The 14,264-nt window shown below is 38.3% G+C and overlaps 2 protein-coding genes across 5 annotated transcripts; one reads left to right on the top strand and one right to left on the bottom strand.

Moving 5' to 3' along the window:
• Window positions 1-238: 238 nt before the first annotated feature.
• On the bottom strand, window positions 239-2,237 carry alkbh4 (alkB homolog 4, lysine demthylase). Of its 3 annotated transcripts, none has more exons than XM_055046737.1 (3): window positions 2,113-2,237; window positions 1,047-1,235; window positions 239-967 (listed from the first exon to the last, which is right to left on the bottom strand). In XM_055046737.1, the coding sequence occupies exons 1-3, from the start codon at window positions 2,230-2,232 to the stop codon at window positions 446-448; spliced, it is 831 nt and encodes a 276-aa protein (XP_054902712.1). In that variant the 5' UTR covers window positions 2,233-2,237; the 3' UTR covers window positions 239-445. The 3 variants fall into 3 exon arrangements, with proteins under 3 accessions (XP_054902712.1, XP_054902711.1, XP_054902713.1); XM_055046736.1 differs by having other exon boundaries at window positions 1,047-1,238; XM_055046738.1 differs by having other exon boundaries at window positions 1,047-1,183; window positions 2,113-2,213.
• Window positions 2,238-2,923: 686 nt separating this feature from the next.
• Window positions 2,924-13,330, top strand: lrwd1 (leucine-rich repeats and WD repeat domain containing 1). 2 transcript variants are annotated; one of them, XM_055046703.1, is made up of 16 exons: window positions 2,924-2,991; window positions 3,489-3,575; window positions 4,098-4,332; window positions 4,735-4,854; window positions 5,765-5,911; window positions 5,980-6,072; window positions 6,160-6,519; window positions 6,769-6,883; window positions 6,989-7,086; window positions 8,018-8,228; window positions 8,943-9,015; window positions 10,232-10,375; window positions 10,475-10,578; window positions 10,785-10,946; window positions 11,522-11,631; window positions 12,966-13,330. In XM_055046703.1, the coding sequence occupies exons 2-16, from the start codon at window positions 3,496-3,498 to the stop codon at window positions 13,119-13,121; spliced, it is 2,208 nt and encodes a 735-aa protein (XP_054902678.1). In that variant the 5' UTR covers window positions 2,924-2,991; window positions 3,489-3,495; the 3' UTR covers window positions 13,122-13,330. The 2 variants fall into 2 exon arrangements, with proteins under 2 accessions (XP_054902678.1, XP_054902679.1); XM_055046704.1 differs by having other exon boundaries at window positions 6,992-7,086.
• Window positions 13,331-14,264: the final 934 nt, after the last annotated feature.

The raw sequence follows: 14,264 nt of genomic DNA on the forward strand, positions 1-14,264 counted from the left end.
TATATCACACTACATATTACAAGATCAACATTTACAAATAAAATTTGAATCTCATCTGATAAACGTTAATTTATTCTGGTGTATAAGAATCTAATGTAAACTATATATTGGTTTACTCTATTGACGTCTTTCTCTATGAAGATCACACATGCACTCTGTCGCCATCTGGTGGATAAAGTAGAAATTAAACAATTTGTAGCAATTTGAGTTGTCTCCATCATCGTCTTCATAAACAACAAACAGAAAGAAAGTACTTTATTTTCAGAATACAGACACAAAGATTGGGATAAACCGTTGTGAAAGTTTAAATTAGAAAAAAAAACATAAAACACTGCTTCACAAGTCTTTGGCATATTAGAGCTGTTTTGCCTTGTTTTGGTAAATGGTTGTGAAAAACACTACAAGCATTCACTTCAGTCAAGGACAGTTAAGATGTCTGATGAGTTTATACAGGAGTTCCTCTGAATGTCAAAGCCATATTGAGCAGCTTGGCTCCCAGGTCCGCCTGCCGCCCTGCAGGCAGGAACTCTGCAGACAGCTCTCTGTAGGTGCTGCAGACTCTGCGCTCCTGAATGTCCTCTCTGTGAATGGCATGTTTCCATCTGTGCCTTGCCTCCCCATACAGCACCACCAAACACCTCCTGGGAAGCCGTACGGCCACGCGGATCACCCCCACCAGCCCGCGCTCTGGCAGGTCCTCTTCCAGAGACATGGTGAGCACGGTCTCTGAGAGCATGTTGACTGTGACAAGCCTTTCCCCCCACAGCCAAGAGTCGTCGAGGTGCGGATCAATGGCGGAGCCTCGCTGAGGGTGGTAGTCCAGGTTGCACTGCTCCACTGGTTGGAAGCCCTGCAGGTTTGGGTCCTGTTGCATTCGCAGCACCAGTTTCTGGCTCAAAGCCGGGAGCCCTTTGAAGTCTGCCAGACGCACTTTCTTTTTCTTGAAGTTCACCTTTGGACCATAGTCCTGCAATCAAACAACAGTTTGATTGGCTTCAAATCAACAGTGGTTCATGGATTTGGGGATAGGAAAAGTGGAGTATAACCTGTTTCCTTCGACCAGACTGTGACGGATTCCAAACATCCTGGTCCATGGAGCAGATCAGCTCCTTCTCCTCTTCCTCAGATATGAAGTTCTCCCACAAGAAGACACCGGGAAAAGGAAAAGATGCACCTTCTCCATCTTTGCAGACAGCGAGTTTTGTTTCAGCATCATAGAGAAAATGGTGCACAGTCTTCTTCCCAAAAACACAAAACAATACATTTAAAGCTGCTGCCTTTCCTCACTTTACCAACAGGATGACTTTTAAATCTTTTTTTTCATTTGTCGGTTTTAAATTAATTCAATGTAGTTACATGAGCATTTCTGCCAGTGAATGCAAAAGTTAGGATGCACACATCCCCGTCCACTATTAAGTACACATTTATTACTACAAGATAGTTTATATAACGATCATGTCAGTCTCAGCAGAGTTTAGAAAGTGAATATTACTTTGTAACAAAAACTTCAAAGACATAGTTAAAAACTTGAAAGTTTCTACTAGACTTGTCACAATAACACATTTTGTTGGACAAATATACAGGGAAATATACAGGGAAAAAAAATTTTGTTGGACAAAATGTGTTATTGTCCAGCAATAACACATAAATAAAAATGTGTTATAACAAAAGAACTTTCATTTCTAACGAACATTTAACATCGGAACCTGAAGAGATTTTAAATATCCAAAACAAATATACAAAAAAACAGAAACGACTCAATAAATTAGGAAGTCTCTAAACAAAACTGTCCTTCAGAAAGCGCCACATTGAAGACTGTTGTCAGACTGGTAGAAAGAGAGAGCAACTCATCAATCATGCAAATGGAGATTGTCGAGTTTGTTTTAACTAATCATGAGTCTTGATTTAATTAAATCTACTGGCAACATTTTGTTTGTATTCAGAAAGTGAGACATGCGGCACATTAGTAACATAACAAAGAGACTATGCAAACGTTTTAGTACAATAAACATTTTTGATTAATGATGCTATGTCCTGAGAAGGCTTCCGTAACTCGTTGTCAATATTGTGTAGTTATTAGAATAAGGTAAACTATGGTTAATATTTTTGTACCTCCAGCTCCATTGTCTCTGTCTGAGTTTTCCCTTTGAACTTTTCACAAATGAGACATCGTCGGATGCCTTTACAGCCGCACGAAGAAACACCATCATTGTTGATATCGGGCGCCATCATGGTGCTGGTCCTTCTTCTTCTTCTTTTATTTGGAACTCACGCGGCAGAGAGAAACAGAAGGCGCGCCCCCTATTGAAATTGTAACATTTCAAGAGCTAAAATGATTAAATTAAATTAAATTAAATTAAATTAAATTAAATTAAATTAAATTAAATTAAATTAAATTAAATTAAATTAAATTAAATTCACCCTTCGCAAGAAATTTAGAAGAATAATTAAAAGAAATATTTTTTTCTGTGACTTTAAGAGGTTAAGAAATTTAAGATATAAATAAATATAATTAATTCTCATGTTCAAGGTGTTGACTTAAATCAATTTTACATTAAGAGTTTAGATAAAAGGGGAAATGCATTTTTTTAAATTAAGAGTAAAAGGACACACATTTTATATATTGAAAATGTAATTATTAAATTAATTAATCTAATTAATAATTATTAGGAACTCAATCATTAGTAGAATTTTGGATCACGTGATATTTTGCTATTCTATTTTGAACGAGAAAACTTTGAAATGTTGGTGGTCAATATGAATAACAAATACATTTTTATTTATTTATTTTTTCAACAAGAAGCAGAAATAGGACATTTTACGTTGTATTTACCTCGGTCACGCATTTACTGAAATTAAGTTTTGTCGTGAATATACAGGGAAAAAAATACATCACGCGAGTTCTTGGTTCAAGCCACGCCCACCGGATGTAGACACAATTTCCCCGGGAAGCTCAGTTCCCGTTGTGGTGTGGAGTGTAACAGAAGCTGGGTGAGTTCTTGAAAGTAAATTAATCTATAAACTTTTGGAAATTATGAAGACATTTGTTATCCTGGAATTTCTTTATAAAAGACAGCAGCATGAAGCATAGCTACATGTTTTTTGGTTGTTATTAATGTTAAATTAGAAAAGAAACTTCGCAGTTTGCGATTCCAATGCGGTTAAAATTGGTATTTGTAAAATACTTACCAACCAGGCTATTAAATTTAACCATTGTACTTTTCTGCTGTTCTCTGTATTCATCTCACAGGTAGCGCAATGTTGATGAAAGTCTAATATTACTATTTAATCCTGGAATCTTCGGTGAAACATTAAAGCTCTATTTGTCCATTGTTTGTATCTATACACACAATCTCTTTAACTATAGACTAACCTATTTATACAAATAGAAATCTTGAAGCAGATACTATTTAAAGCCAATTCTTTAACTGGCTTTACTATTTAAAGCCAGTTAGATTTTTATTGCTAAAATCTAACTGTTCCTGCAGATTAACCATGGAGAAAATTACAGAGAAGCTTCTTTTGGAGAAAGGGTCTCCAAAAACCAACAACTTGGAACAGATCAAAACTCTGAAGTGGGTAACATTTTAAATGTTTGCATGTTCTTATATTAATTGCTGTGCTCTTGCTTTATCTAGATGTTTAGACACAAAGTGAAGCTACACTCAAAAGAATCTCATGTTATTCATTGACTTGCAAACCTGCCTATTGTACCCTCTGAGTGCAGCACAGTTAGAAACATGGGAACAGTATTGTCAGTAAAAGAGGATGAAACAATCATGGAGGAACAGAGGAGCCTAAAGAGCAACATGCTGATTGTTATTCCCTCATTTTAGCAGCTTTAATGTTCCTTCAAAACTGTAGCTGTGGAGCGTTTTCCCTTTCTATCAGAGACTTCAGTGTATGAATAAGCTGCTACACGTGGGCTACCCCAAGGCTTTGTTTTGGGTCCACTTCTGGACTCTACTAAACTCTACGCGTCGGTTGCATGTACATGTTGAAGGAATACAGGATGTGACTCTAGTCAAATAAAGTAAAACGGACTGTGTCTATGTCACTGTGGAAACACAAATTTAAACGTAGCAGATTTTTTTCAGTCTGTCTAAGATGGCGCTGGAGCTTGAGGACCTTCCTGTGAAGCTGCTGTCACGCCTGAGGTCGCTGGAACGTTGGGATCTGTCTGGAAACATGCTACAAGAGTTCCCTAAGTGTTTGGAGCTGCCTGCTCTCCGGTACCTGGACTTGAGCGATAACCAGATGGAGGACGTCACCACCTTGAAGTCCCTCACGGCCCTGGAAGAGCTCAAGATGGACGGCAACCTTTATATCACTGTGAGCTTTCTGTCATGTTCAAAAGATTTTCTTTGGTTCTGTAATGTAACAGAAAGGCACACTTAGTGAAATACTACCAGTTACTTCTTTGATGTATTGTTTTGCACACTGACAGAGCAAATATTCGCAGAATTAACTTTTAGCTTCTTGCAGATGTTTTCCATTCAGCTCAGCAGTTGCACATGAAAACATTGGTTGTTAATATCATGTTGAAATGGCCGATACTGATATTCATTCAAGACACGTTGTGCATCCCTAATTTACATTTTAATTAACGCTTACGCTGCTGAAGGAAACTACAAATAAACAATTAGAAATTAGATTTTAAAGGAATAAAATGTGACTTTGTCGTGTGTAAAGTTGGTCAGCTTTGTTTTAATTTTGCTTACTCTTTTGTTTTAGGTGAGTGATAATTACAAGCTGTTTGTGTTGCTGCCCAACCTGCGGATTTACAACAGCAAGGATGTCACTGCCACTGCCAACCATTTGAGATACGTTTACAGCGACAACCTGAGGACCAGGGTATGAAAAAGAGGCATTAATGAAGGAAAATATTCATTGACATAAATGAAACATATTTCTTCTTTGTTTAAATTATGATGATTTTATTTAGTAGACGAAGAAATCTACCACAACCAATTAAGCCCTATGTAAATTTAAAAAAAGCAAAATAACTATCTTATTGTTACAATTGTCAGGAAGTAATGAGTTGTTTATGAAAGAGTAATCTTTTTTTTTTTCCAATTTAGTGGTTTTCTAACTGGACTTCCACAAGAGCAAAAATCAAACTTGTCATTTTTAAAAACTCACAATGGTGACTGATCAAAGTCTAAGCTGTATTGTAATTTTTCTAAAACTATTCCTATCAACGAACAACAACAAGACGCAAAAGCGTTTACATAACAGAAAATTAGCCTGGGGAAGTATGAATAATTCAAATAATAATGAGAAGAAAACGACAGAGTTACAAGAAGAAAACAATAATTGTACATAAAGGGACATATGTGCCAAGCAGCTTCATGTAAAATAATTTCAGACAACAGATCGTCCCTAACCTTAAATTGGGAACAAACATATTTTGTTAAAACTCAAAAGCACCAGAGAAATTGGTGTAATTGCAAAATGACTACATATCTGCCGATGTCATCTTAAACAGCTATTATCGGTCCAGAGAAAAAGTTTGTGCACATGAAAACAAAGATCTAAAAAAAGAGCAGAAGTTTTAAGTGCAAAGATATTAATTATAAATGAAAGCTCTTAACTTTTGGCAGTAAAATTCTTCCATAAACAAACCAAACTGTGTGGCGTTGAGTAGAAATGAACTGTTGCTAATGGAGAAAAGCTAACAACTGGCCTACAGCGGTAATCATTGTGCCCATGTGTGTCTGCAGTCTGGTTCCTTTTGCACTGTGTTGCTTTTGACTCTTTTTAGATGATTGCTGTTTGGGAGAGGAGCTTCAGTCTCCCGGATCCCATCTCTGCTGAGAAGCTGTCTTCCCTCAAAAAGAACTTTGTGAGCGCTGCTTGTAAGCAAGTTAAATTCGGCCCCAGTTCTGTGACTGATTTCACCAAATGGAGGGTAAGTACTGAAAGGTAAACACTTTCTGCAGCCATGATGGTCATTTTACCACATGTTGCGATCTGTAGGTGGAGATTCTGGCTAAGGAGTATCTACGCTCTCTGGTGGAACCGAAGGGGGACTTAGATGATAAAGCCCAAACTGAGAATAAGGACAACACGGTAAGAACTGCGTTAATACTCATTCTTTATCAGATCTAGCTGCTTTATGCTGTGTTTCAAACTTCATGCTGGGTTTGTTTACCTCAGGATACATCTGAAACCCCTAAGAGGAAACAGGTGGACGCAGCAGCAGACTCCTCCTTCAATCTGACACCCCGCAAAAAGCTGCGTGCCGACCTCCCGGAATCACCTGCTGAAAGCAGTCCTCGCAAATCCAGCCTCCGCCTCAAACCACTGACAGGCACCCAGAGCAGGATGAGTCCCCAGAAGCCCAACCCGGTTCCCTCAACCCCCAAAATGGCAGAGACGCCCAGGAGGAGCGCCAAGGACAAACAGGTCAAAGTGGTGGAGCAGAAAGAAAAGCTGAGCAGAAAGGAAGCAAAGGCTGCACAGCTACACAGACATGCTCATGTGCTGCCCATCATAAAGTCTTGCAGCAAAGCAAAGGTAGGTTTTTTCATAAACTGACCAGCTTCCCAGTCCCTGCTGAAGATAGACATCCCCATATTTTAATGCTGCCACCACCATATCCCTCACTAGGGGTCAGTGTGGTCAGAGTGACATCTTGGTGCTGAATGCAAAGATAGTTAACCTGTTGATGTTCATTTTATTACAAAGCTAAAGTTTATTTGCAGCTTGAAGTTGTTTATTTTTTGTTTCCTTCATTCTGACTTCTGCTCTTTTCTCTGCCTGCAGCCGGTCTGTCTGAAGCCGCTCCATGCTCTGCAGTGCCACAGTAAACAGGACAGTTCAGACGACTTCTCCACCCAGCTGTGGGCCTGCGCCTTCCAGCCACAGTCAGAGTCCAGTGGTACCCCCTCTTCTTTTTCCCTGATATGTTTCAAGATAAAATTGGGTATCAGAGATTCAAATATTAAAAATGGAGCAACTGAATTCACTTTTCCTACTTTGATAGCAGGAAGCCGAATGGTGGCGACATGTGGAGGAGACTCAGTCTGTGTGATCGACTGTGAAACAGGAAAGGTGATGAAGAAGTACAAAGTTTCAGGAGAGGTACGTTTTTATTTATAGCAGGGGTGTCCACACCTTTTGTCACATGGGCCAAAATTGTCAAGTCAAAATTTCTTCACATTTTTTTTTTGTAGAAAATTGATTTTGTTCATTGTAGATCAAAAAATATCCAAAGGAAAAATAACATTTTGAACATTTGTTGTATTAAAAAATGCCGTTTTCAAATTCTTTAGGACTTGGTTGAGCAACCAGTTATTTTTAAAATCAGCAGTTTTGAAATGGTTTCTTTCAAAGCTCTTACTAAATTTAACTGCGTTAAAAGAAATTTGCTGCGGCTATGGATATACATGATTCTACTTATAAAAGTCTGGTTGTAAATAGACGAATAAGTAACGTTTTCCATTGTAAGAAAATTAAGTCTGTAGCAATATTACCCTCATCAGGGCTGGAGAATATGGCTGAAAATGTACCACAGTATTAGTCTTTCTTATTTGCCAATATTGATAATTATTAATTAGTTTTAAATATCTGAAATACTGCCAAACTTTTCTGTTTTATCCAGAGTTTTTATTTCACTCTATTGTTTAGTTTTTTAAGCAGTTATGAGGCACAGTGGCAAAACCTTAAACTGCTGCTGCGCAAGTTACTCAACAGGTTGTTACTAGGTAACTAAAGATGAGAGGAACTTGAAACTGCTTGTTTCCTGCAGGCTGTTGCTCACTTAGGTGGCCAGGAGAGGTTGAGCGGCTAAATCCTTTCCTCTGTCTACATCCCCACAGTCCTGTGTGGGTTCTGGATTGGAGTTCAGTGAAATGATTGAATATGAGACATATTATATATTGATACTGATTATGTATCTATTGCGATAAATATTGTTACTGATGTATTTGTCCAACTCTAAACTGATTAAAAAATAAGAAGTTTAATTTAAAAAATTGTGAATTATCTCCACGCTTGTTGCTCCTGACAACAGGAGTTCTTCTCCCTGGCCTGGACCACTGTGTTGATGTCCAGAGGTGGCAGCGCTCCGTCTCAGCCCTGCAGTGTCCTCGCCGCCGGCGGAAAGAGAGGACTCATCAAGCTGATCCAACCCAGGTACAACATGGCGTACGGCGAGTTCAGGGCCAGCCGGAAGTCGCTGTCGGTGCTCCGCTTCAACCACCGGCGGGGAAACTTTCTCTTCAGTGAGTTTCTACTGACTGCATGTCATCTCGAACCAAAAGAGGGCAATTTTTTTCACCTCCAATCTTATTTTTAAGTTAAATAAATTCAGCAGGAGAAAAGGTTTAACTAACCCTTGGTTAAATAAACTTGAATAGAATAAATAAAAATTAGATTTTCAATCAAGGGTGTCTGAAGTGTTTCATGGGGGCCGTTTTGTGGCTCTTGAAATTATTTTGTTTGGCCCCTCACCACCAGTCAAGAATTTTCCCAAAAAATGGGAAATTGTCTGTTTTTCTTCTATTAAGACAGCAGTCTGAAGCCCCTTCTTATTTTTGGATCTTTTTTGATATTCTGATTTTATTTAAAAATGTTTATTGTTGAGCGGGTACAATCAAAAGAGAAAAAAAAAAAACAAGCATCACAAAAAAAATATTTTTTTCATTTTTAATTTCATGAATTTTGTGGGCCACCATTAGTTTAAAAAATTTTAACACCAATGTTTTAAAACATTCTTGCCTTGTTTAGTTATCTTCTTCATTTTGCAAAGATTTGAACGTGACTTTATTTTTCCCATGAGTTTATCAGATTTTTATAGAAATGTTATTTCTTGCCTCACCCTACAGATCTTTGTACATTTTACCCACATCTCTGCTGTCAACAGCCCTGCCTCATTCAGTTTAGTTCTCTTTATTTACTTTTGTCTTCTACCAACTTCAGCTTGTGTTTTCTTATAGGCGGCTCCTACGACAAGAAAATAATCATGTGGGATATTGGAGGAGTGGACAAGCATTTCAACTTCAAAGTTGTGTAAGTTTGACTGAATGAAGTACTTTTATCCCAAAATCATTTCTCTAGAACTTTCTCACATTTCATCAGGATTTTATGTGACGGGTCAACATAAAGCAGTGTTGAAAAAGGAAACGGAAAATCAGGCATTTGATCCACATCTGTCAACACGGTAACTCTTAGTCATGCATTTTTTATGCATGTTGGCTTTTTATGGCAGACTGGCAAGAAGAAAGATTTCCTGTCTGCAGTTTGCCACCAAACCTAGACCAAAAACGCAGAATGGCAAGAAAATCAACTCAAATTATCCTTCCCTCCTTGAAACATAGCTGTGACAGTGTTTCCATCAGTTTTTATGCGCATTTTTGAAATAACGCATTTGAAAAATTTGATGGTCATGGTAAAATTTGGAATAACTTCCCCGATATCACAAAAAAAAGTTTTCACGCTCGTTTGATGTGATTTTAGGCTGTTCCAAAACAAGAGTTAATGCAGTAAAGACGAGATGGAAACACATTTGCGGATTAAGCTCTGACGTAACCAAAACTCCCATCCACTGATGGGTCTGTACCTTACCAAAGGCACAAAACCTCCAGCACACAGAGGCAAGGAGTCTCCATCTTTCTGCGGTGTATGCCAGTTCACAGCCATCCACAGCCTTTAACATTTGAAGGAATTTTGTGTGGCCTGTTTGAATCCATCTGAAACTGAAGATGGAAACAAATTCACATTTTCCTTTTTTTTTTTTTTTGCTCAAAATCCACATCACATTTGGACAGAAACACAGCTACTGATGAAATCTTGGTAGATTGTAGCAAATTTTTCTAGATCCACAGATTAGAGATCCTTTGTCATCCATGAGGATGGGAAAAGCATCATTTTCCCTACTCTAACATCTGCCTAAATGTACAGCACATACAGAGATTTAAAGAAGAACTGCAAGAGCAAATGAGGTGGATTAGCAGTCATCCAGGATGGTGTCATCCAGGACAAGTTGCTGTGGAATATCGTCCCAGACCGTCATATAGCAACAATCTTCAGTCAGAGGCCTCATTAAATTCGTTGGAGGTCTAACTGCTACTGGAGGTTCATTCTTCTCAGGGCGACTGTTTGAAAACACTTGGATGATAAGAGTTCATTTCACTTAATAAATAAAATGATTTGAACTGTATTTAAACTATTGAAAAATCCAAACCAGTCCAGATGTTTTTAAGGTTTTTTCTTGAACTCCCTGCAGTCAGTTGCTGAAGTTGGAGGTTGGCACCACGCCTCTGCACATCTGCCTGCCCCCAGCCTCCCCAGACACACACCTTCTGACGGCCTGCGAGGACGGCCTGCTCTGCTACAACACACAGCTGGGAGCCAACAGCACCACGAAGAGGTGAAGGAACTTTAGAGGTTCTCGGATTAATCAGGAAACACTTTGGAAAGCTCCATGACCACCAGCCAGCACTGATTATTGTTGTTTTTTTCTTTTTAGGGCAAACAAAATGGAAATAACTTTCCCCGTTTATAAGATGGAGGACAAACAACACAACTACCACACTATCGACGGGTTGAGTTTTCTCACTGATGATGTAGTGGGTAAGTTAGATTTCTTCATTATCAGATGTAGTTCTGATTAAAGACCACATGATGGTGCTGTAAGGTGTAAGTAATTAATTCTTACACAACTACAAATGGTTTAATTGTGTTTATTGTTCAATTTTATCCTGATGGTTTGAGGTTCTGAGTTTAAAACACAAACTTCTCTTGTTTCTTTTTGCTGCCTGTGGGGGGCGCTACACCAGCCTCTAAGAGCCACACCCACTCATCCATTTACCTGTGGAGCTGGAGCGGCACCAGGAGTCAGCGGCCAGACAAGAGGACCGGGTCGGTGTGCGCCGTGGTTTTGGCTGAGCTGCAGTGGGCCGTCACCGATGTTCCCTACCTGTCTCTGAACACCTGCCCAGGTGAGTTCTGCTGGATCTGGTCGGATGTCCGGTCTAGACGCTCCCGGGTTTCTATCGACTGGAAAACTCCAGAATCTGATTAGAGTTTAGATTTGGAGAATAAAACAAAGGCTGAAGATAATGGTTCTATTGGCCTCAGGCTTTTTCTTAAAGATTATAGCCATCCATACATTTGTTTTTGTCCAAAAATTGAATTTTAACATAATAACTATGTTAAAGTGTACTGCTGAATAAAGCGGTACTGCTCTCTCTTTGCCATCTAGTGTCTTGATCAGTTTGTTTTCTATCCAGTTGGATTGTTTTTAATGTGTAACTGTAAATTATTTAATCCTCTTCAGAAACTACATCTCAGGTGTTTCCAGCCTTTCAGGTCCAATGTCACATAATGCAATCATTAGCAGGATACTATAGAATCTGTAGAACTTTCTGTCATGTACAATTAGAGAACATCAGCCCTCGAGGAGTTTGACATTCCTGATTTATTCGGTTGGCTGGATGTTTGGGGCTGGCTGCTGAATGTTTCCAGCTGTTTGTTTGTAGCAGAAGCACTAACTTCCTGCATGTGTCGTCTTCAGGACAGTCCTACGTAGTTTGCGGGGACGACAAGGGACGAATATGGACTTATCACATCACCAACCTCCAGAAGAACAGCGGTCAGATAGGGAAAACCATTCCACCCACTGAGGTATTTCATTTCTGCTCCATTTTGTCTGTCTTTCTCTCTCTGTCTACCTTGATAGACTACAGTAGAAGAGTCAGGAAGATAAACATTGCTTAGGGTTGAACAGTTGGTGCTTAAAGTAACGATATGCCATGCAAGCTAGTGGCAGAAATCTGAGAAGATGGTGGCTGGGCTGAACTGGAGCCAGATGGTGGAAGGGTGTAAACAAACCATCTGCATGCATCTGTTGACTGCATAATGTTATGTGCAAAAACAGATGCTTATTCACATTTTGGGTTGCTCAGACTACAACCTATCACCTGAAAAATCTGATTAATAACTGTTCAGTAGGTCCGTTTTTGTTATCAAAAATGGATCCACTGAACAGTTTTTCCAGTTATTTTACAGTATATGCAGTCAATGTTTGGTCTGGGCTCCTGTTGCAAGAATCGCTGAAACAATGTGGCTTAGCATGGAGGAGGTCAGTCTGTGGTTTTACTGGGATGTTCATGAAATACAAATTTCACTGTCATCTGAAAACAGGACTTTGGACCACTGAGCAAAAGTCCAGTTCTTTTTCTCCTGATCTGAAATGAGAATTAACAGGTTTAACCAGTGTTTATCTTTGGCCGCACTCCAAACATTGTGAATCTGCCCCTGACCTCTTAAGCGAGCTTTACTGCAGCTTTCCCTTTTGCACTGTTTTCTACTAAACTTTTTCCTTCCACTCAGTTTTACACCGAGAGGGGTTGGCACCGCTAACTAAAAAGTTAGTTGTGCTAACCCTAAAGCCCCAATCATAAATTTTAATTCTGCTAATGCTAATGTTGTGTAAGCATAAGCTAATGCTGAAGCTTCAGTCATGTTGACACCCTCAATGAGTCAAATTTGTTACTTCACACCTTCATACGGTTTGTGCTTCAGGAAGTGATTTTTTTTGGAAAAGACAAAATTTTGTTCATGTTGTCAGTTTTATGGCTGTTGAGTATTGCTAACTCTGTCAAAATGACCATGAATATAAACGTCTGACTACTTAAAGTAGACATGAATTTTCATGAGCTGTATTTAAAAGTAAAAGAAATAAACACATCACTCTTTGTGGCACTGGTCTGTTTATATTAAGCTTCATTTTCTTAATGAGTAAAAAAAATGAAGCTTTGATGGTATTCTAAATTAAGATGCACATGTTGGTATTAATGGACTCAGTCATTGAATTTCAAACATATCTAAGAAAATGCAAATATTTGAAATCAGACAATTTTAACATTTTAATTTATTTCAAAAGAACAAATAATGTGAGGAATAAATCTCATTTTAAGATATTCCATTTGCTCCAATGCATTTTCTTGTTTCTCCAGGTTCTAGAATGGCCGACCCTAGAGAGGAAAGGCCTGAGCCAGATTGAGGGCCCCTCTATCAACAGTGTGGCAATGGACCCAGAACTTCAGTACCTGGTGGCGCTCACTGATAAGAACTTGGCGGTCATATGGAAGAGGAACATAAAATGTACTTAATTAACAACAACTTTCAAGCAGGTTTTTTTTCTGCCTGGACAGAGGTGGAAGTACCAGATATTGGAATTTTCTTCCAAAAATTTTTTCAGTGATCTGTTGGAACATCAACATTTTATCCAGACTGCTTTTTAATAGCACTTTTATCGTTTTTACTTGCTATTATAGAATGCATAGTTTGGTCAAAATAAAAGACACAAATTTGAGAATTACTTGGATTTTTGCAAAAATTTTTTCTGATGACTTTGCAATTCTAAAGCCATTCTTCACTTCCCTCTGAAACATTTCAGGGTTATATTTAACTTTACCTTTTGAAAAACTGGTTTGTTCACCTGTACAGCAATCTGTTTTGAACCTGGGATTTTATCTAAAGTGAAATTATTTTTAGATTTTGAAAAATGGGATATAATCAAGAAAATTATGAACAACACAAACCGTCCTGAATTTGAATTGAATCAATCAATCAAATTTTATTTGTATAGCACATTTCAGCAGCAAGTGCTTTACATCATAAACACAAAACACAAAGTCATGCAACATAGAATAAACAATACATTGTTCCATCATTAAATTTTTAATTGATTACCTTTCAAATACTATTCTAAACAGGTCCGTTTCTAGTCGAGATTTAAAGGAAGTCAGTGTTTCAGCTGTTTTACAGTTTTCTGGAAGTTTGTTCCAAATTTTTGGTGCATGGATGCTGAAAGCTCCTTCTCCTCTTTTGGTTCTGGGGATTCATAGCAGACCAGAACCAGAAGACCTGAGAGGTCTGGAAGGTTGATACAACAACAGCAGATCTTTAATGTTTTGTGGTGCTAAACCGTTCAGTGATTTGTAAACTAACCACAGTATTTTATAGTCTATTCTTTGAGCAATAGGGAACCAGTGTAGGGATTGAATGCTTCTACTACATCTAAACTGGATTATTGTTCCTCTATATGTAGGTGTTAATCAGTTTGTCACATTTTGTGTTTTCTTTCTGGAGATTTAGACGGTTTACCATTTTTTTTTGAAACACTTATTTAGAGATTTGACCAGCCTGAGTTAAAGATCAAGTATTCTTGTTTCTACCCCTGCTTCTTTCTTTATTTCTTCAATAAGAAAATAATCCATAGCAAATAAACTGCAGGGAACAATGCAATCCAT

The sequence above is a fragment of the Poeciliopsis prolifica genome, unplaced genomic scaffold (assembly GCF_027474105.1).
Source record: "Poeciliopsis prolifica strain line A6 unplaced genomic scaffold, Auburn_PproV2 SCAFFOLD024, whole genome shotgun sequence".
In the NCBI taxonomy this organism is placed as follows: Eukaryota; Metazoa; Chordata; class Actinopteri; order Cyprinodontiformes; family Poeciliidae; genus Poeciliopsis; species Poeciliopsis prolifica.